The following is a 23155-nucleotide window of genomic DNA, read 5'->3' as shown; positions in this document are numbered from 1 at the left end:
GATTCACTGTCTAGCAGCGCAGTTGCTATAGAGCGTGATGCTTCAGTCAAATCTGGAACAGCAGTCGTGAAAATAACTGAAACTAAGGTGGAAACATGCAAAGGGAAGGAAGCCAAGGTTGAAGACAAAGTTAAAGAAAAACAGAGTTCAGAATCAAGTGTTAGTTCTGATAAATTGCAGGAAGTAAAAGAGACTTCTAAGATGGAATCTCAATCATCTTCAAAAGATTTTGAAATATCTGAGAATAGAAAACATATAACTGAAAGTGTGAAAGAGAAGACAAGTGAACCAACAATTGAGGAGACTGATTCAGTTATAGTTGAGAAAGAATCAGAGAAGGAGAAAGAAGTAGAAAATGCAAACCTTGGTCGGTTTGTTGAGGGTGAATTGGAATCAGCCAAATCCAAACTAGATGAGGTCAGAAAGATTTTGAGTGCTGACAAAAAAGTAAAGAAAGATGAAGAAAATGTTGAGAGTGAAGATAAGAATGAGAAAAAAGATGAGATCATAGTTGATGAGAAACAGTCAATCAAGTCAGATGAAAATAGTAAAATTGAGACTGAGAAGACTGTTGAGGTGAAAGAGGAGAAAGTGAAGAAGGAGGCTGAGGTGCAAAGAAAGAAAGTAGAGGATGGATCAGAGAGAGAAGGAAAAGTTGTGATGGAAACTGATAGAAAACTTGACGAAGGTAAGAAGAGCCATGAAGAGGAGAAGAAAACAGAAGAAGTTGGAGATAGGACTGAGAAAAAAATTGAAGAGAAATCTAAAGATGGGTCAAAGAAAACAGTGATAAAAGAGGAAATTAGTGATGAAGCAGAAAAAGAGGAGGAAAAAGAGAGGAAAGCTGAGCAAGTAGACAGTGGGATTGAAGCTGAAACAAAGGAAAAACCTGGAGAGGGAGAAGGAAAACAAGAAAATAGTATGGTCAAGTCAGAAAAGAAACCTCAAGTTGAGGAGATCAAGGTGGAGAACAAAGACCAGACAAGAAAATCTGAAAATGAAGCAGCAAAAGCAGGAGAAGAAAAGCAGAAACAAAGAGTTGAAGCGCAAAAGAAGGATGAGTCTGAAGCAAAAAACAAAGAGGCAGTAGATCAGAAGAAAAAGAAAGAAATTGAAATAAGAGAGTCTGAAAATGAAGAACTTTTGAAAGTTGGAAGAGACAGCTCGATCAAGACAGTAGAAGAAAAAGTTGATCTTGAAAGTGAGACAAAGAAGACAGCTGGAAAGGAAAATGTGGAGGTTGTAGATATAACAAAGAGCAAGACGCAGGAAAAGAAGATGGAGGATGAGAAAAGTGAGGAGGAAGAAGCAAAAGCCATGAAGGAAACTGGGGTTAAAAGGGGAAAAAAATAGAAGAAGGCAAGAAGAAAGCAGAAGATGATAAAAAAGCTGAGACTGAAAAGATGAAGCTGGAAACTGACAACACAACGGAAGAAAAAGACACAAAGAAATCAGAGGCTGATGCCAAGAAGATAGAAGTGGAAAACAAAATACTTGGAGAAGAAACAAAGAAGAAGACTGATCAAGAAGTTGAAAAGAAAGGAGAAACCGATTTCGAGACAAAGAAAAAGGAAGAGAAAAAGGAACTAGAAAAAGTAGTCGAAAAGACAGTTGAAGCTCACAAAGAACTGGAAAAGAAGAACAAAAAGAAAACAGCAGAAGAAAAAAATGAACTAGATGCTGAAGCCAAGCAAAAGGCAGAAGAAGAGAAGGAAAAACTGGATGTGGAGACCAACAAGAAGGACGAATTGGAGAGACCAAAGCTAAAAGCAGAGGACAAGAAGAAAACTGAAACTTCTGAGAAGAAACTTGAAGAAGAAACAAAGAAAGATACTGGAGAAGAAAAGAAGAAACTGGATGAAAAATATAAGAAAATGGCAGAAGAAGAAAAGCCTAAACTTAAGCATGAATCTAATAAGGAATCTGAAGAAGAAAATGAGAAACTGGAAATGGAGACAAAGAAGAAAGCGGAAGAAGAGAAAAGGAAAGTGGAGGAAGAGAAAAAGAAAAAGACAGAAGAAGGAAAAAATAAATTAGAATCTGACGCAAAGAAAAACTCAGAAGAAGGAAAGAAACTTGAAGAGTCTAAGAAAAAATCTGAAGAAGAAAAGAAAAAACGAGATGGTGATGTCAAGAGAAAGGAAGAAGAAGAAGAAGAGAAGAAAATTGAAGAGGAAGCAAAGAAGATATCTGAAGAAGAGAAGGAAAGATTTGAAAAGAAAGTAAAGAAGGACTCTGAAGAAGAAAAGAAGAAATTTGAGGACAAGGACAAGAAAAATGCAGAAGAAGAGAAAAAGATCCTAGAAACAGACAACAAGAAAAAAGCAGAAGAAGAAAAGAAGAAACTGGAGAATGAAAAAAAGAAGAAAGAGGAAGAAGAGAAAAAGAAGCTAGAAGCTGAGGCTAAAAAGAAAGCTGAAGAAGAAAAGGAGAAACTGGAGGAGGAAAACAAGAAGAAAGTGGAAGAAGATAAAAAGAAGATAGAAGCTGTGGTCAAGAAGAAAGCAGAAGAAGAAAAGAAGAAACTGGAGGAGGAAAACAAGAAGAAAGCGGAAGAAGAGAAGAATAAGCTAGAAGCTGAAGCTAAAAAGAAAGCTGAAGGAGAAAAGGAGAAACTGGAGGAGAATAACAAGAAGAAAGCGGAAGAAGAGAAAAAGAAGCTAGAAGCTGAGGCCAAGAAGAAAGCAGAAGAAGAAAAGAAGAAACTGGAGGATGAAAACAGGAAAAAAGCGGAAGAAGAGAAAAATAAGCTAGAAGCTGAGGCCAAGAAGAAAGCAGTAGAAGAAAAGAAGAAACTGGGGGATGAAAACAAGAAGAAAGCGGAAGAAGAGAAAATGAAGCTAGAAGCAGAGGCTAAAAAGAAAGCAGAAGAAGAAAGGAAGAAACTGGAGGAAGAAAGCAAGAAGAAAGCGGAAGAAGAGAAAAATAAGCTAGAAGCTGAGGCCAAGAAGAAAGCAGTAGAAGAAAAGAAGAAACTGGAGGATAAAAACAAGAAGAAAGCGGAAGAAGAGAAAATGAAGCTAGAAGCAGAGGCTAAAAAGAAAGCAGAAGAAGAAAGGAAGAAACTGGAGGAAGAAAACAAGAAGAAAGCGGAAGAAGAGAAAAATAAGCTAGAAGCTGAGGCCAAGAAGAAAGCAGAAGAAGAAAGGAAGAAACTGGAGGATAAAAACAAGAAGAAAGCGGAAGAAGAGAAAATGAAGCTAGAAGCAGAGGCTAAAAAGAAAGCAGAAGAAGAAAGGAGGAAACTGGAGGAAGAAAACAAGAAGAAATCGGAAGAAGAGAAAAAGAAGCTAGAAGCTGAGGCCAAGAAGAAAGCAGAAGAAGAAAAGAGGAAACTGGAGGAGGAAAACAAGAAGAAAGCGGAAGAAGAGAAAATGAAGCTAGAAGCAGAGGCTAAAAACAAAGCAGAAGAAGAAAAGAAGAAGAAGAAAAGAAGAAACTGGAGGAGAAAACAAGAAGAAATCGGAAGAAGAGAAAAAGAAGCTAGAAGCTGAGGCCAGAAGAAAGCAGAAGAAGAAAAGAAGAAGAAGAAACAAAGAAAGATACTGGAGAAGAAAAGAAGAAACTGGAGGAGGAAAACAAGAAGAAGCGGAAGAAGAGAAAATGAAGCTAGAAGCAGAGGCTAAAAAGAAAGCAGAAGAAGAAAGGAAGAAACTGGAGGAAGAAAACAAGAAGAAATCAGAAGAAGAGAAAAAGAAGCTAGAAGCTGAGGCCAGAAGAAAGCAGAAGAAGAAAAGAGGAAACTGGAGGAGGAAAACAAGAAGAAAGCGGAAGAAGAGAAAATGAAGCTAGAAGCAGAGGCTAAAAACAAAGCAGAAGAAGAAAGGAAGAAACTGGAGGAAGAAAACAAGAAGAAATCGGAAGAAGAGAAAAAGAAGCTAGAAGCTGAGGCCAAGAAGAAAGCAGAAGAAGAAGAAGAAACTGGAGGAGGAAAACAAGAAGAAAGCGGAAGAAGAGAAAAATAAGCTAGAAGCAGAGGCTAAAAAGAAAGCAGAAGAAGAAAGGAGGAAACTGGAGGAAGAAAACAAGAAGAAATCGGAAGAAGAGAAAAAGAAGCTAGAAGCTGAGGCCAAGAAGAAAGCAGAAGAAGAAAAGAGGAAACTGGAGGAGGAAAACAAGAAGAAAGCGGAAGAAGAGAAAATGAAGCTAGAAGCAGAGGCTAAAAACAAAGCAGAAGAAGAAAGGAAGAAACTGGAGGAAGAAAACAAGAAGAAATCGGAAGAAGAGAAAAAGAAGCTAGAAGCTGAGGCCAAGAAGAAAGCAGAAGAAGAAAAGAAGAAACTGGAGGAGGAAAACAAGAAGAAAGCGGAAGAAGAGAAAAAGAAGCTAGAAGCAGAGGCTAAAAAGAAAGCAGAAGAAGAAAGGAAGAAACTGGAGGAAGAAAACAAGAAGAAATCAGAAGAAGAGAAAAAGAAGCTAGAAGCTGAGGCCAAGAAGAAAGCAGAAGAAGAAAAGAAGAAACTGGAGGAGGAAAACAAGAAGAAAGCGGAAGTAGAGAAAATGAAGCTAGAAGCAGAGGCTAAAAAGAAAGTAGAAGAAGAAAGGAAGAAACTGGAGGAAGAAAACAAGAAGAAAGCAGAAGAAGAGAAAAAGAAGCTAGAAGCTGAGGCTAAGAAGAAAGCAGAAGAAGAAAAGAAGAAACTGGAGGAGGAAAACAAGAAGAAAGCGGAAGTAGAGAAAATGAAGCTAGAGGCAGAGGCTAAAAAGAAAGTAGAAGAAGAAAGGAAGAAACTGGAGGAAGAAAACAAGAAGAAAGCGGAAGAAGAGAAAAAGAAGCTAGAAGCTGAGGCCAAGAAGAAAGCAGAAGAAGAAAAGAAGAAACTGGAGGTGGAAAACAAGAAGAAAGCGGAAGAAGAGAAAAAGAAGCTAGAAGCTGAGGCCAAGAAGAAAGCTGAAAAAGAAAAGAAGAATCTGGAGGAGGAAAACAAGAAGAAAGCGGAAGAAGAGAAAAAGAAGCTAGAAGCAGAGGCTAAAAAGAAAGAAGAAGAAGAAAGGAAGAAACTGGAGGAAGAAAACAAGAAGAAAGCAGAAGAAGAAAGGAAGAAACTGGAGGAAGAAAACAAGAAGAAAGCGGAAGAAGAGAAAAAGAAGCTAGAAGCTGAGGTTAAAAAGAAAGCAGAAGAAGAAAAGAAGAAACTAGAGGAAGGGAACAAGAAGAAAGAAGAAGAAGAGAAAAAGAAGCTTGAAGCTGAGGCTAAAATGTTAGCAGAAGAAAAGAAGAAACTGGAAGCAGAGGCTAATAAGAAAGCCGATGAAGAACAGAAGAAACTGGAGGAAGAAAACAAGAAAAAAGCGGAAGAAGAAAAGACGAAACTGGAGAAAGAAAAGAAGAAAAAAGCAGAAGAAGAAAAGATGAAACTGAAGGAAGAAAACAAAAAGAAAGCAGAAGACGAGAAAAAGAAGCTAGAAGCAGAGGTTAAGAAAAAGGCAGAAGAAGAAAAAATGAAACTAGAAGAAGAAAACAAAAAGAAAGCAGAGGAAGAGAAAAAGATACTACAGGCTGAGACTAAAAAGAAAACAGAAGAAGAAAAGAAAAAATTAGAAGTAGAGACCAAGAAGAAAGCAGAAGAAGGAAAGAAGAAACTAGAGGAAGGGAACAAGAAAGAAGCAGTAGAAGAAAAGTCAAAACTGAAGAAACAAAAGAAGAATAGAGCAGAAGAAGAAAATAAGAAACTGGAGGAAGAAAACAAGAAGAAACTAGAGGAAGAGAAAAAGAAGCTAGAGACTGATGCTAAATTGAAAGCTGAAAATGATAAAAAGAATAAAGAGGCAAAGGCTATAAATTATACCGAGAAAGAAAAGAATAATTTTGGAGATGAGACCATTGATACAAACAAGGTTGAAAACAAAAATGAAAAGATAGAAACTTCAGTTGAAACTGATCGGGGATCACAGAAAAAACAAGATAATCTTAAACAGAAATCCAGAGTGAAAGTTGATAAAACTCAAGAGAGCATCGAATTGAAAAATGAAAAAGATGGCGAGAGGAAAAAAGGACCAAAATCTGAGGAAAGTGAAGTGACCGAAGTAATAGCAAATACCATGGAAAAACGAGGAAGTGAAAATGAATCATTTATTGATGGAATTAGTTATGAGAAATCTGATAAATATTCCAATGTGCAACTTTTCATCGAAGAGGAAATCAACAGAGAGACCAGCAAGTACGATGGTGCAGCTGATAGGAAGATTCGAAGCAAAAGCCAGGAGAGTGCGTTCTGGATTTCAACCACCAGTGAGCCGAAATACAAGAGAGATGACTCATTTGCCAGTAAACCCTCTGAAGCTTCTCCGCGCCAGAGCTGGGCTAAACGAGAGGCAAGTGCTGCATTATTGTTTTTCTTAAACATAAAAAATATTGATTGTAGGGTCTGAATTGTGTAGTTTGAATGTTTGTTGTAAAGGCCTATTCTTGTGTAATGGAATAGATAAATTGCTAGTTGAACTAATTTGATTTATGATGTAATTTAAAATTTGTAACAAAATAATTAATATTGATTGTATTCAACAAGAATTACCGGTCCTAACTCTCTAGGAGTTGGATACAGAAATTAATAAAAGATAATGCTGTTATATTATAATTGATAAATAAGATGTACTGATCAAATAAATGAGGGGTTAAATATCGCTTGGCTAACGAGAGGTTAAATTTGGATCTTACTCTTTATCTCATGAGAAAGTTTTTAATTGTAAAATAATTAAATGTAGAATGAATAATATAATATTTATTGATAATTTAAAAAGAATTATTTTCAAAAGATAACATATGATTTCAAATAATATTGACAAGATATACCCTCAGATAAAAATAATATAATTAATTTGGCACTCACTCTACCCAAATGGGAGACCCTCTCAGTAGGGAGAAGTCGGGCTGGTTGATCTGCTGTAGATGTTTCCAGGTCCCGTCCTTACCACCGACTGCTAGAGCATCTCATTTTTTCCATAATTTTACTTGTCATGAATTTTCACCGTCGTCAACAATTTATCTATTCATTGTGAAAATTCATGGCAAATAATAAAAATTATGTAGTTCTATTACATCCCCGGGTCCCCCTAAACTTCGGCCCGAAGTTATCGAAAAAACGGCATCTCTCTAAGTTAATTTTTACACATTTCAATAATATTTCAAAAATTAAAGTCAAAATTACCGCAAGCTAAAATTATTATTATTATTCACAATATTATTCTAATTGGATATTTATATGTAACATAACTTTCAATGAATACCTTAAATCTATGTGAGTGCCAATTCATAAGCTAAATGCAAGTGATATAAATTACATTATAGTGAACTAATTCATAAAAATCAAACTTAACACATCGATCAACTTCAAATCAGCAATTCAATACATTCATATCTGAATAAGAATTGAATGGAAAAATTTCAATTATATTGAAGAATAAAATTAAACCTACAAAATCTACGAAAGTAATAAAATTGAATCATAATGCAAAAATTAAACATCAAGTCCGAATAGTATTCGAGTAAGCAAAATAATATTGTGGAACCCTTGAAAATAAGAATAATAATAATAATTGAAATAGTTTATCTTCTAATCTGGGAAAATATTTGAATCGATAGCATAAAAGAGTAAATGGATACCATAATAGTGAATAAGTAATTATTATTTGCATAGTTTCCTATATCCTAACCCATTATTTTAATGATTTCATTACATACTACTTTACTAAAACACAATATATTCTTAAAGCTCCTGTGGGTAGTCCACAATTGGAGTACGTTTCGGGACTCTCAGTTGATTTGCTTTCTTCTTAATATAATTTTGAAGACATAAATACAAGAATATAACAGTTATCAGTGTTTGCCAGACAATAATAATATAAATGATCAGTTTATTGTTCACCCCTAACAAATCAAAGTTATTTGGCATTTCAACATGATGGAAAATGTCTTCTGAGAATGAGTTGTGCTCTTCAAATTTTGAAAAATTCAAGTGCCAATTTTCATTTAAGATTTCTGAAAGGTTTAAGTACTGAGGCAGAGTCTCATGTTTAAAAATTGGGATGCTCAATTTAGATAAATTTGTCCACATGTGAGGAATTAAGTTATTAATAGCTGGAGAAGGATGGGAACGGGAGTCGCAAGGATAAAGAGTGCTTATCAGTACGTCGCCGTTGTCGTCTTGAAGTTCGCAGTTGCAAGGGATGTGGAGTGATAGGGTTCCTGGACTGTTGCTTGGGACCTCAGTTGTTGAGTTTTTACAGCGAATTGTCGTCTTTTTGCCGGTGTTGTGGAATAGGAAGGTGTCTTCTCGTAGGCGAGTGATTAGGGTCAGTTGCTTTACAATCAAATTTGCAGACTTCTCGTAGCTCCGATACGTCTGCTTCTGATGTTAGGAGGTGGAGACAAGTGGCTTGGGTGGCGGAGTTCGACATCTTTTTCCTCGGAATCAAGCAGAGGCCTTTCTGCTTGAACTGGCAATCGTCTTCTTCGTCATCTGACAGGATTTGCAGTTTATTTTCTTCTCTAAGTATCAGGTGATGTTGGGAGGTCAAACGGCAGGTATGACCATTCCAATGAAGCGGGATAGATTGCAGGTGGAATAATGAAATAGTTGAATTTTTCTTCTTTATTGGTATTTTGAGGGTAACCAATAGTTCGTTGTCGGATTTTCTGCAGGATGTTAGTTTCAAGTTTCGAATTTTATCGTTGTCTTTTGTTGATATGGTGAAGTTTCTCTTGTTTATTTTCTTTTCGAGTTCTTGAAGTCGATTGTTTAGGTCTTCTTTTGAAATGACGTGATGAGAAAGTTGTTGATTGTAGCATCTCATGTCGATTTCATTGTAGTTGTTAGATAGAGTCATCATATACATGAAAATAGTAGTCCTCAGTTGTGTTTTCAGTACATCGGTTGTAGTATTCCCTTTCTGAAACTTATTCTGTTGGGTGAATGATTCTTGCTAAAGAATAAGGTCATGCTTCATGTTGTTCAATACTTTCTTCACGTTCTCTGCCATGCCGTTCATCTTGCGTGTGTTGTCTATCAATTCGACATGTTCAGCGTGAACGAAGTCTTGAAGATTACTGAGATGAGAAGAGATGTCGGTTTCGGTTTTCACGTATGCGCCCAATTCTTCGTCGGTAGCTACTCCGCAACACCAGTTTAGGACCGCCCCGATCGTATCGATAGAGCGTTCGCGGCGTGGTAGTCGAATTTTGCTCTCAGCTGGAGTGTTGTCGTCATCGCTGCCAATGTAAATGCCGTCTTGTAGTTGTAGAAGTTGCAGCTCCGTTCGATGAATCTGATCAAATACTGCACACTCCGATGGGGAAGGGAAAGGACATGAGTCAATTTTTAAAGGAGTACTCAGAAGGTTCCTCATAACAAATAAAGGATTTGACCTAGGAATACTGAATGTTATTGGAACTGTGGACTCGTAAAATACTACATTGTGAATTTCTTTAAATAGAGCTCCGTGAAAAAGAGAAATTTCTTGAGACAATACCGTACAACATATTTCTACAAATGCTAAGGAACAAAGTATTATGGTATTCATTTTAAAAATATTATATCAGTTAGTACTCTATATTAATCTATCAATGAACAGTTCGTATAAGATATCAATTTTATAAACAATAATTACTAGTAAAATCCCCAAAAACCCTACAAATAGATTATGTAAATGGTCAAATTAATAGCTATTTCTTATATTCCAATCGTAATCACCTACTGGAATTGATTATTTCATTAACATCAATACAGATAATATTGTTATTAAAATATACGTTTTCACATAAATAATCTTATAAATAAATAAATTATTATATCAAGAATCATCCGTTTCTGAAAAAGAGAAACATTTTATTACATACGAGTCAAGAAAATAATATTCAAGCATAAATCGTATTTGATGATTTTCAAATAGCATTCATTCATAAACAAAAACGTGAGAACAATTCACATCTTTTAATAATGAATCATCGTTAGAATGTCTAGTAAAATTGTCTATCAGAGCTCAATTATATTTCATTGTTTCATCGAAGTAGAAATCCAATTAATTAATTGATTGATTGAAAACTGCATACTATTGTGATTTGAGAATCATCTCGATATCTAGTCGTGAGAAAATGGATTTGATCGCTTCACAAGTCAATACTGATCTCGCAAACAAAATTCTCTAAAAATTCAGTTGTAAGCATGATATTGTTTTTCAATGATTTGGAAAATAAATAAATTACATGAATGTTTCATCTCGATTTCTTCTCATCAATTGTCTTTTAAATTAATGAAAGGCAAAGATTTAGGATGAGCGAGGTATAATTGCTAGCATAAAGAAAAGTGCTGGAATAAAGAATACAGTTAGACAATAAAACAATAAACACTTAATTGATGGGATCTCGTATGAAATATTTTTTCAATTTATCTACATGAAAAGCTACATTTTTATAAGTACCTCGTAGCGGAAAAAATATCTCATAGACTTCATCTGTTACTTTCTTTACTACTTCATATGGGCCTGAATATTTTTTGACTAATTTCCTAGACTGTCCTTGTCTTACATCAGGATCGTGGACCATAACTAAATCTCCTGGTTCAAAAATGCAATCTGTTCTATTCCTATCGTAATAGTATTTCTGTTTTTCTTGTGCATCTGATAAGATTGATGGTATCTGTTCTCGCACTTCTTTAAGATTTGCTAATCTCGCGTCTAAATGATAAGTGACGTCGTCATTTTCGGGAAAGATTTTCAAATCTAAAGGAGTAGTGGCTTCAAAACCGTGCAATAAGAAAAAAGGTGTATATTTCAAAGAGCATTGTTTCGAAGTATTGTATGCGAATAAAACTTTCGGCAGCATTTGTACCCACAATTTCCTATTATCGGCTACGTAAGCTGTTAGCATCTCTTGAATTGTCCGGTTGGCTCTTTCGGCCAGACCTTGACTTTGGTGGTGACTTGATGATTCTAATATGTGTTTGATTCCAAGCTCAACCATAAGGTCATCGACTTTTTTATTTACAAAATGTGTACCTCTATCGGATCGAATTTCTTTTGGAACGCCAAATCGGTATATTAATTTCCATAAGCATTTAGTGGTATTATTTGCGTCGACGTGTTTACAAGGTTCAGCTAAAATATATCGGGTCGTTAAGTCAACAATCGTTAGAATGTATGAATAGCCCATTGAGCTCTCTAACGGACCGATGTAGTCCATCATGATACTTGAGAAAGGCTTACTATCACACTTGATGGGTGATAAGAAACCTTGAGGCTTCGTAGTAGGGGTTTTTCTCTCTTGGCAATTTTTACATGATCTTACATAATTCGCAATGTTTTCATACATATTTTCCCAATAATATTTCGATGATATTTTCTCATGGGTTTTATAAATGCCGGTATGTCCACCTGTTAAGGAATCATCATGGAATGTTTCAAGGATTTTATTGATAAGAGATCGGGGTACGAGAAGTTTCAATTGATTGGTATGCCCATCAAATTCTTCAGATAGACAATGTCTTTTTCGATCGTGTATTTTCTCGCCTTTCTAATCGTAGCTGTATCACTATGATTAGGGTTTCGTATTGCATCATATATTTTTCTTATACTCTCATCATTTTTCTGTAAAGTCTTTATGTCTATTTCTTCTATTTCGAATATATTGTAGTTTTCGTCCTTTGTGAGATCAGTTATATCCTTCTCTAGTGGATATCTACTCAGGGCATCAGGTACGTGCATTTGGGCTCCTGGTTTATATTTCAAATCGAACGTGAACTCCGTTAATTTCATAAGTAACTTACTGACTCGAATACTGGGGTTTTTCCAAGTTTTATAGTATTGCAAACTAGCATGATCTGTGTAGATTGTAAATAATCGGCCAATTAAGTATTGTCTGAAATAATTTACACAATACACTATTGATAGAAGTTCAATCTCTCCTACTGCCCAATTTTCTTCATGTTTTGTCAGTTTTCTGGAAACAAAAGCTACTGGATGTAATTTTCCATTGTCATCTGGCTGCGAGATAATGCCCCCTATTCCAACTCGAGAAGCATCTGTGTGTACCACTACCTCCTTATCATTATTAAAATGATGAAGTACGGGTTGTGATAAAAGTTTGCTTTTTATTTCCGAGAATGCGTTCTGCTGATCTTCTTCCCAAGTGATTGGTTTATTCTCGTTATTTTTAGATATCAGATTTGTTAAGGGTCTTGCAATTATAGCGTAGTTTTGAATGAATTTTCGGTAAAATCCACTAAGACCAAGAAATGCTCTGACATCTTTGACAGTTTTGGGTATAGGGTATTTTTCGATAGCTTCCAAGGTTTCGGAAGCGGGTTGTATCCCTTCCTTTGAGACAGTGTGTCCAAGTACTTTAATTTTTCGGTAGAAGAAGTGACATTTAGATGTATTCAATTTTAGTCCTACGTCTTGCAATCTTTTCAAGGTTTTCTCGAGCTGTTGATATTGCTTATCAAATGATTCTCCATAGCTAATGATATCGTCCAAGTAAATCAAAACTCCTCTATACAAATAATCATTGAATACTTGGTTGATTGCTCGTTGGAAAGCATTTGGAGATGTTCTAAGACCAAAAGGTAGTCTTTTGAACGTGTACAGCCCTTTATGAGTTGCAAATGCTACATATTTTCGACAATCTTCGTGTAATGGCTGTTGGAAAAATGCTTGTCTGATATCTAGGGTGGAAAAGTAATCCGAATTGTCAAGAGAATCAAAAATTGTTTGAAGAAGGGGAAGGGGATATCTATCCGGTAATATTTTCTCGTTCAACATTTTATAGTCTACAACCAATCTGAATCCACCGTCTTTTTTAGTAACTAAAAATGCGGGAGAAGCATAATGACTCTGGGTTTCACAAACTATTCCTGCTTTTATCAATAACTCTACTTGTCTGTCTATTTCTGTTCTTTGAGCGATAGGTAATCTGTACGGTGACTTAGCAATGGGTGTGTAATCTGTAAGTTTGAACTTGTATTCGGGTAATTTCGCTTCCTCGAAATCAATTTCGTTTGTTGAAAATAGGTGTTTGTATTTATTGATGAGTCTTTTCGCTTTGGAATTTTGCTCAGGTGTAAGATCTTTATTAATATCTATTTCACAACCTCCTCCATCGAATAGTACAGAGTCTACTAATGAAACAGATTCGTCGTAATTACAAACTTCTCCTTCAATTTCACCAATAATAGTTTCATGCAACAATCTTATATCTTGCCTTCCTAGATTCAAAATTCTAATTTCACTCATGTTTGTTTCAAAATCATCCTCATTCCAAAGCACATGCAATTTTTTATTATGTAATAACGATTCATTTGGAGTAAAATGGGATACTTTGAGCAATTTTTGTGTTAGATTGACTTTGACATTCACGTCTTTTTGAGCGGGGATTATTGTTTCAAGAGCACATTTGACGAAATTTACGGGATTGGGTATGCAGACTTCTTTTGTAATATTTGTTTCAGAATCGTTGTGTAATCTATTTAATGTACAAATCCACTCTTTATCCATGTCTAATTCGACTATTTTACCATTATCGTTCATTGAAATGATGTTATTCTCATAATCTAATTTCATTTTATATTTTGAGAAGAAGGAATTTCCAACAATAATATCGGCCTGTAAGTCTTCAGAATTACTAAATTTACTTCGAATTTCCTGTCATGTATTTGAATTCCACTCGAGATCATTCCTGTGATCGGCATTAATGAACCATTAGCTACCGATAAAGCAATACTACTATTTTTCAAATGTTTTAGATCATCGCTACTTAAAAGAGTTTTTTGAACTATGTTTACGTTCGTACCGGTGTCAATGGTAATTGATACATCTTTTCCTTTGAATTTTCCATTAATAGTAAGTACTGGGACTTGAATTCTTCTCTCTTTAGTCAATGATCCATTCATTCCAAGTTCGTGCTGAGCATGCATTTCGGAAGACAATAGCTGTTTGAAGTTGGTTTCACTTTCTATTTCGTTAAGAGCAATTGTTTTCACTTTCATTTGAGTATAACTGATTATTATTGGCATTGAGAAAAAACTGCCTGACAAATTATATCGCTTTGGATTGTTCATCTTTCATTGATACAGAAGATATTATATTACATGTGATTTCTTCTTTATCAATTGAATTTGGAGAATAATTATCAAATGGAAATTCAGTGCTTTGTTTTTCAAATCCGGATCCCAAGTTCATATCCGATTCGTCTAGGCTCGGGATCCTGTATTCGAGTTTTTTGATAAGAAAAAACAATCATCTTTCCAGTGATTATTCCTCTTACAGTATGTACAGAATCTAGTCCTATTAGGGTTGATTGGTGTCCTGTAATTGACTGATGTTGATTGTGTGTAATTATTGTTTGTATAAGGTTGTCTTTGGAAATTGTTCTGATTTGTTTCGTGTGGGAAGACGTTTCCGCTCCTATTTCCAAACTGTCTATTAGGATTAGGATTATGTGATAGTGTGTTTCTGTCGCGATCATTGTAATTATTATTGTTTGAATAAGGTTGTCTTTGGAAGTTGTTCTGATTTGTTTCGTGTGGGGAAAAGTTTCCGCTCCTATTTCCAAACTGTCTATTAGGATTGGGATTTTGTGATTGACCTACATTTCTACTCAAATTTTTCACAACAATACTCAGATCGTTCAATTTCTTTTCTAAAGTATCTACTACATTTATTTTTTGGACAGGCTGTTCGATTGAAGCATTATGCATTCCTAACTTTTTGTCTAGAAGGAAGCGAGATCTTTCATATTTGGCGAGATTTTTCTCTAAATCTTCAACTGATGCATTGTCCATGAAAGCAACATGTTGCAATGCTCCTACGTCTAAGCCTCTCAAAACATATCCTACTATTCTTTTCTCTGACATTTGAGGCTCAAGAATGTGACAAAGTTTTATTATATCTGCTGTGTATTCTGTGTATGTTTCTGTTGGTAATTTGTTTCTGTTTTCGAGTTTTTGTCTGGTTGTCTCTTCATGAACAGGGTCCACAAGTTTACTTTTTAAGTGGCCTACTGCATCAAGAAATGTCGCGTTTTCATTTTTATCCGAAAATATGTCGAAAATTGCCAATGCTGTTTTCTTGAGGTAGAGGGGTAAATACAAGATTTTATCATCCTCTTCCCACTTATTTATTTTTGCTGCCCTATTGAAGGTTTTCAACCACTCGTTGAAGTCTTCACTCTTTGTACCCCCATAGCTTTCGGGTTTCGCAAAGGGTCTTTTATCATTCCCTGCCATATTATTTTCTGGAATTGGGATTTTTGCTAAGTTATCGGGAGCTACTGTGTCGTAGATGGGTTCTTGATTTCTGCCTAGCTTGCCTACTATTCGCTCGTAATCGGCTAGCATAGGGAAGATAATACGATCGCGTTGAGACAGGGACCCTAACTTAAGTAATCGACTTAGAGCATCTCTAGCTCCTGAATCGTGGTCCACATAAATACAAACTTTTTTTGCCAAGTCAACAGCGAATCTCAAGTATTCAATACTAACAGATTGAGGGATGTGAATACCTAACAGTCTGCCTAGCTCTAATAATTCTGATTTATCCAGAGATTTTACTTTTAAATCAATAGGTAAACGTAATAATGAAACCTCGAATTCACTAGGTGATTGTTCAGAGTCACTAGAACTAGAGCTACTCATCTCAATATAACAATAATAACAATTATCATATTTACCCTGTACGTTGAGAGAATAGAGGACATAATTATACGAGATCAAACACAGAATATAATAATTATGATAATGACCTGAAATGAAAATGTCAATAGATAATTTGAAGGCTAATCTTGTCAATTAATAATCTCTTTCTCATGAGAACGACGCCCAACACCATGTAATGGAATAGATAAATTGCTAGTTGAACTAATTTGATTTATGATGTAATTTAAAATTTGTAACAAAATAATTAATATTGATTGTATTCAACAAGAATTACCGGTCCTAACTCTCTAGGAGTTGGATACAGAAATTAATAAAAGATAATGCTGTTATATTATAATTGATAAATAAGATGTACTGATCAAATAAATGAGGGGTTAAAAAAATATCGCTTGGCTAACGAGAGGTTAAATTTGGATCTTACTCTTTATCTCATGAGAAAGGTTTTAATTGTAAAATAATTAAATGTAGAATGAATAATATAATATTTATTGATAATTTAAAAAGAATTATTTTCAAAAGATAACATATGATTTCAAATAATATTGACAAGATATACCCTCAGATAAAAATAATATAATTAATTTGGCACTCACTCTACCCAAATGGGAGACCCTCTCAGTAGGGAGAAGTCGGGCTGGTTGATCTTCTGTAGATGTTTCCAGGTCCCGTCCTTACCACCGACTGCTAGAGCATCTCATTTTTTCCATAATTTTACTTGTCATGAATTTTCACCGTCGTCAACAATTTATCTATTCATTGTGAAAATTCATGGCAAATAATAAAAATTATGTAGTTCTATTACACTTGATATAAAGTTGATCGCATACTTATTACTTTCAGTAGTCTTAAATTTGCTTGATAGGGAATCGTCCTACTCTATAGATATAGACTATCTTTCGACTATCTATCTATCTTTCTATCTGATCGACTAAACTCAGATTTTTTAAAATTTGTTATTTTGAAAAAATAGATATGTTGGTAAAATTTACTGTAATTAATTCAGTTTCAGTCCATGACACGCTAGTTATGGAGTTAAAAGTCAGAGCTTGTCTTTCGAGAAACTTGGCGAGAGGCGAATATTTTTGATAATACCTTTATGAATAGCGCATTGCAATACATAGCATTAATCTATTCTGTAATATATTTGACCTCATCTTGATAATTTCTCTTGAAAATAAATTATGTAAGATTATTCTCCCAGACAATTTCAAGGCAATATTAATAAAAGACTTCTCAACTCAAACATACTTTATTCATTGCATTCTTCTATGGTTCAATGAAACAATACTTTTTGAGAAAACTAAATGACAGTAGTTTTTATTCAAATTCATTGTTGACTGATCCTTTTTCACTGAAAAACTTGATAATTATGTAGTAAGGCTGTATAACCAGTTTTGATATTTGAATAATAGACTCTCCGTGGCCCACCACTTAGCATAACTGCGATTTGAGCATCACACGTCGTTTGTGCATCGTTTGTACACGAATGTGCATGTACATGTAACGTTTGTTTAAATTGTTATTTTTTATTATAAGTTGTTTGTTGTAGTAAAAAACACTGTGTATCTTGGTAAATATTTGAAAAGCATTTATCAGTTTTTATGAGGAATGCATTTCACTCCTGAGGAGGAGCTTCATCAGCTATCCATGTTTTATTGTTATTTTTTATTTTATTCCTCTTTGTCTCACACTTCAACTTTGTTTTATAATCATTTTCAATAAAAAATTCTGTGTATTATAATTTTAGAAAAAACTTGAGCTTATGCAAAAGTGAAAATTCCACACACATTAAATGTGACTATTGAAATACTTGAAAAATATTTAGAAAAAACAAATAGATACTCCAATATTTACATAAAAATTAAAAAGTGCCATTTTTTCAATTTTATTTCATTTCTCACTTTATTTTTCCTTTTGAGATTAAAAATTAAGATGCAAAAAGGTTACTTAGATTTCCAATTTTTATGTAAATACGAGTAGCCCTTACCAAGAAAGTGAATACTCGTATATTAATTCCAATGTGAAATGCATATCGCTCTATTGGAGGAGAGATCTCGGCCAATATCTTTGTGAAGTTGGAGTATTTTTGTGAAAAAAAAATATGAATAATATATGTGGTTGTTTAATATTGCTATTTATGTAGATTGGATTTTTGTATAGGATCTATATTGACATTATAATTGTTTTATTTCAGACAAAAACGAAGCCATACTTCTGCGGCCGCCTGATGGATCGCACAGCCGCCCAAGAGTCCAGGGTGAAGATGAGCTGCAGTTTCATCGGCAACCCTGAGCCAACTGTGGCTTGGCTCAAGGATGGACTTCCACTACTCCATGGAGCTTCTGATCCACTCGCTGGAAGGTGCATTTTTTAAGCATTTTCAATATAAAAGTATTATCAATAGATATTTGTCGCGTGAACTGTTGATGTATGTTCAAATATCCAATCATCATACGTCACTGTATACGACAGCACAATTTAATTCCTTGTTCAAATTGAAAGGATTATAATAATCCAGATTATATGATACAATGATTATGATAGTATTTAATATAGTATTTCTATCATATATATTTTTGGACGAAAATTGAACTTTAACTTCTTACAGTAGAATGATAACCTATTTTTTAACATTTCATCATCAAAGGGGAATGGAATAGTTATGGGCCAAGCCTGTTGCTCCTTTTTAATCATATTTATATGATTATCCACAAATAAATAGATAATATAAAAGTATTATCAATAGATATTTGTCGCGTGAACTGTTGATCTATGTTCAATTGTCCATTCACACGTACATTTCGCTGCCCCCCCCCCCCACATCGCCAAATGGTGATTTGAGTATTACACATCGTTTGTGCATCGTTTGTGCACAAATGTGCACGACCACTCTGCGTTTGTGCACGCAAACTGAACAAATTATTTGAAAATTCGACTAGGGGGGCTGGGGAAACGATAGCCCACCACTTAGCATAATTGCGATTTGAGCATTACACATCGTTTGTGCATCGTTTGTACACGAATGTGCACGTACATGTAACGTTTGTGCACACTTTTTAAGCAGGGAAATGGTTCATCACAGGAGTAAGGTATAGATGAGTGGGCAAGGGGGGCTGGGGAAATGCTATCCCCCAAATAGTCAGAACACTCCAACTCAATCATTTGTACATCGTTTGTGCACGAATGTGCACGTACATGTAACGTTTTATGTAAGAGAGATGCATACAGAATGGGTGAAAAGTCCGAGAACGGCTCAATATCTCATTACCAAAGGTAATTAGATGGTAAATGTGATTGGGGATCCTACTCAAATCTAAAATACTATTTTTTTATTACTTTAAAAATCTGGTCCATCAGATTGAATGCAACTTCATTTTTTTAAATAGGAAGGCTGTCATGTGATACATGATTTCAATACAAAATGATTGACCAAAACCGCACATCAATATCTCAAGCTGTTAAGAAGATATTCACATTTTTAATCAATACCATGGAAAACTGAAATGAAATCACTTAAGTATTGATTAATATTGTGAATATCTTCAAAATGGTGGATCCAAGATGGCAGACCAGATATTCAAAGTCATAGTAAAGTAGTATGTTCAATTTGAGAAGGATTCCCAGTCACAACCACCTTGGAATCACATTTTTTATGAGATACTAAGCCGTTCTCATACTTTCTTCTCCCCTTTCTGCTTTGATTAATAATGTGAATATCTTCGAAACTATTTGAGATATCGATATGTGGTTTTTGGCATTCACTTTTTCTTGATATTCCGTTTCAAAATCATGTATCGCATGATCACCTTCCTATTTAAAAAAATAAAGTTGCATTCTAAATGGTGGACCCAAGATGACGAAAATAACTCAACTAAAAGTTTTTTTGGTAATTTTTAGTAAATTGAATAACTTTCTCAAAAATGGATATTTTCAGAAAAGTTTTGTTCTACTATATCAACAATACCATGAAGAATCTATCCTCTGAATCTCATGGATTTATCTCTTACCGAACTTGGAATGTTCTGTCCTAAAAATGTAAACTTTAGGCGCTCATATCTCAAAAAGTAATGATCGGAAAAAATGTTTTCCTAAGAAAACTTTTTCATTTTGATAGCTTGATAGTACACAAATCGAAAAACTTTGAAAAATATCACCAGTAGAAAGTTTATTTTTAGCCTTTGTACAGCCTTAATAATAATGCAGAGAACTCCGTTGCGTGAGAATCGAGTGATTTGGGTCCACCATCCTTGACTCGATTTTTTCAATTTGCAATTTCCTTGTGCTTAAAAACCTTGATTTCTTTGTTCCTTCTCCGCCAAAACTCATTCACACCTTTCTTCCAGATAATAAAATAATTATTATAATAAATAATATTTCTATATTCAAAGCTATATAATATATCGGTAACACGTTATTATAAAAATTATTACTTGATCATGAAATGTACAATAGAATCTTCTCTTTCATTTACTGTAAATGATTCATGAAAAAAATATGTTCGTAATTTGAGATTCGATTGTTAAAAAAATATTTTCCTCATATTCACGGTTTTGGCAGTTCTATGATAGGAAAACGTTATTCAAGATGAATTTTAGGCAACTGAGCTCGTAGAGGATAATATTATCTACAATTTGGAATCAATCGTGAGTTTCTATGATGTATTAGACTCGAAGATGTATTAGACTGAAGCATTTTACAAGATATGCAGCTTTGAATATGGAAATTGACCATTTTTTGTGTGTGGGAATATGGGCTTAAGCACACTCAACAATAAAATTTCCATTTATATCATTCCAACTTATATTATTGTGCAAAATATCACTGTAAGGACAATATAGATGGTGATAATAGTTGAAGGTTAAAATTAGGTGTTTTTCACAATGCAAGGGGCATTGTTGACAGGTGTACCTGGGAATCTGTATGAGATAGAGCGCTCTATCTAGTCTCAGGTTGTAGAGTACAAAAATACGCCCAGAGGGATTTTGAATTTCACATCTTGATTCTAACAATCGGGATATATTGTTGATCAAATACTAAATATCATCAGATTTGTTTTTTTTTAAATTCCACTCATTTTTGAAAAATCATAACTCAGTACTTATTGGAGACAAAGAGTTCTGAATGATCTTATTTTATTCAGAATTTTATGATCTTAAAAAAAAGGCAAGAGCAAATTTTTCTGTCCAATCACTGGATTTTTGCAGGAATAGCTGAAAACTGGAAAATGAACCGAAAATACGAGGTTTTTGGGCCATTCTGCATATAGCACAAGGAAATTTTGCATGAAGAATTTGGTTCTGGACTTTTAATAAATAACATAAATAATAAATCAAAAAATCAGAACTACTATAAAAATTGCAAGCACACCCCCTTTTTTATGTCTATATTGACTGGACTATTTTTATACATTCATTGCCTGAACTAGCAGATTAATTTTTTTAATATTGTTTTTGAGTGATCCGTGCTCTATAGTGAGGTCCACGTTATAATGGCAGTGAAGAAAGATAGGAGAAAAACGTTGCCAAGTCTCTCCATTTTGCCACATAGCTGTTACTCAATCCATCCCATTAAATTTGATCTAATAATAATTATCGTTTCCTTGATAAAATAATCAATTTAATGTCAAATTAATCAAGAATATATATTTTTTCATAATTTGATTCAAAAAATTGCTTCCATAACTGAGATCAGATTTTATTTTATACAAACCTGAAATGGCAACTAATTTAAAAAGCCAATCTGAATTTCAAAACAACAGAAACTAAGTTATTTGGTAGGCATTCTATTCCAATTTCTTTTAATTATAGAATGGGCACGTTATATTGTCGGTTTCGGCTGAAGTATGACAGTCGTAAGGCCCATTGACGGCCCAAATGGTATATTTAGGCTACACTAACAACATTACCATAGTATGGCCATGAGAGATTTTTTCCCGCCGCCGCCATAAAGATTCCAAATATTTGAATAAATTTTGTAATGTAGCTTGAAGGGGATTGTAAGTAAAATTGCTTGCCTCTACTTATTAAAGCATATTTTACTTATTCCTTTATAATGTCTTACAAGTTGTTTTTGTATTCCATATATAGTTTTGGAACTTGAAATAGTAAATGGTAGATAATAGCGAGTAAGAATGAAAGGTAACGTAATCTGAAAGCTGAATCTTCAAAAAATTACCAATCAAATTTTGAAATATGTCGTGATATTGTAGTTGGGGATATAAATGGGCAGTTGGTTTTATTATAGTTTACAGCCGAGAAGTCTGACGAAATTATTATAAAGCACAACATGAATATAAACTGTGGAAGAGCCAACTGTTCTAGCCATAGTACTACTTTATGAATTACGCAAACATAAGTAATTCAAAAAGAAAAGACATGATAGCTGAAGACTTGTTTTATCGATTTCCATCACATTTTCCTGAAAAACTCCTTCCCTGGGGGGCGGCAAGGGACCTGGTTTAATACAATCGTCAGTAATAGGGTAATATGGTAATAGGGCAAGGAAAGTAAAAATGAACACTAGAATATGAATTTCAAGCACCAATGTATTAGTGACTGGACTATAGTTCCTAGCGCCAAAATATTTGATTAAAATAACTAGCTCTACGTATAAGTAGATTGGATTCAGTTCAGTATTGATGACTGCACATAAGGCGAAAGTACACATATTGGAGTGTTTTTCTTGTAAAATTGGAGTGTTATTCTGACTGTTTGGGGGACAGCATTTCCCCTGCCTCCCACGACCACTCTACTGTACCTTACTCCTGCAACGACCAAACTCCTTGCTTAAAAAGTTACACAAGTTACACTTGCACAAACGTTACATGTACGTGCACAAACGATTGAACCGAAAATTGGAGTGTTCTGACTGTTTGGGGGATAGCATTTCCCCAGCCCCCCTTGCCCACTCTACTATACCTCACTCTGTGATAAATTTCCTTGCTTAAAACGTGTGCACAAACGTTACATGTACGTGCAAATTTGTGCACAAACGATGCACAAACGATTGAGCTGAGAGAATTGGAGTGTTCTGACTGTTTGGGGGATAGCACTCCCCCAGCCCCCCTTGCCAATTCTTCTATACCTTACTCCTGTGATGAACCACTTCCTTGCTTAAAAAGTGTGCACAAACGTTACATGTACGTGCAAATTCGTGAACAAACGATTGAGCCGAAAATTGGAGTGTTCTGACTGTTTGGGGGATAGCACTCCCCCAGCCCCCCTTGCCAATTCTTCTATACCTTACTCCTGTGATGAACCACTTCCTTGCTTAAAAAGTGTGCACAAACGTTACATGTACGTGCAAATTCGTGCACAAACGATTGAGCCGAAAATTGGAGTGTTCTGACTGTTTGGGGGATAGCATTTTCCCAGCCCCCCTTGCCCACTCTTCTATGCCTTACTCCTGTGATGACCCATTTCCTTGTTAAAGTGTGCACAAACGTTACATGTTCGTGCACATTCGTGCACAAACGATGCACAAACGATGTTCAAACGATTGAGCCGAAAATT

General features: G+C 34.8%; 1 protein-coding gene across 1 annotated transcript in view; it reads left to right on the top strand.

Moving 5' to 3' along the window:
- The window catches only part of LOC111049935 (muscle M-line assembly protein unc-89), a 316788-nt gene that overhangs the window by 74176 nt on the left and 219457 nt on the right, over positions 1 to 23155 (top strand). The window contains 4 exon segments of the mRNA XM_039431390.1: positions 1 to 1347; positions 1350 to 3489; positions 3971 to 6315; positions 17839 to 18005. Coding sequence (XP_039287324.1) covers positions 1 to 1347; positions 1350 to 3489; positions 3971 to 6315; positions 17839 to 18005 — 5999 coding nt within the window.

The sequence above is a fragment of the Nilaparvata lugens genome, chromosome 6, assembly GCF_014356525.2.
Source record: "Nilaparvata lugens isolate BPH chromosome 6, ASM1435652v1, whole genome shotgun sequence".
NCBI lineage: Eukaryota > Metazoa > Arthropoda > Insecta > Hemiptera > Delphacidae > Nilaparvata > Nilaparvata lugens.
Note: the sequence above shows the minus strand (reverse complement) of the source record. Positions and strands in the feature narration are given on the sequence as shown.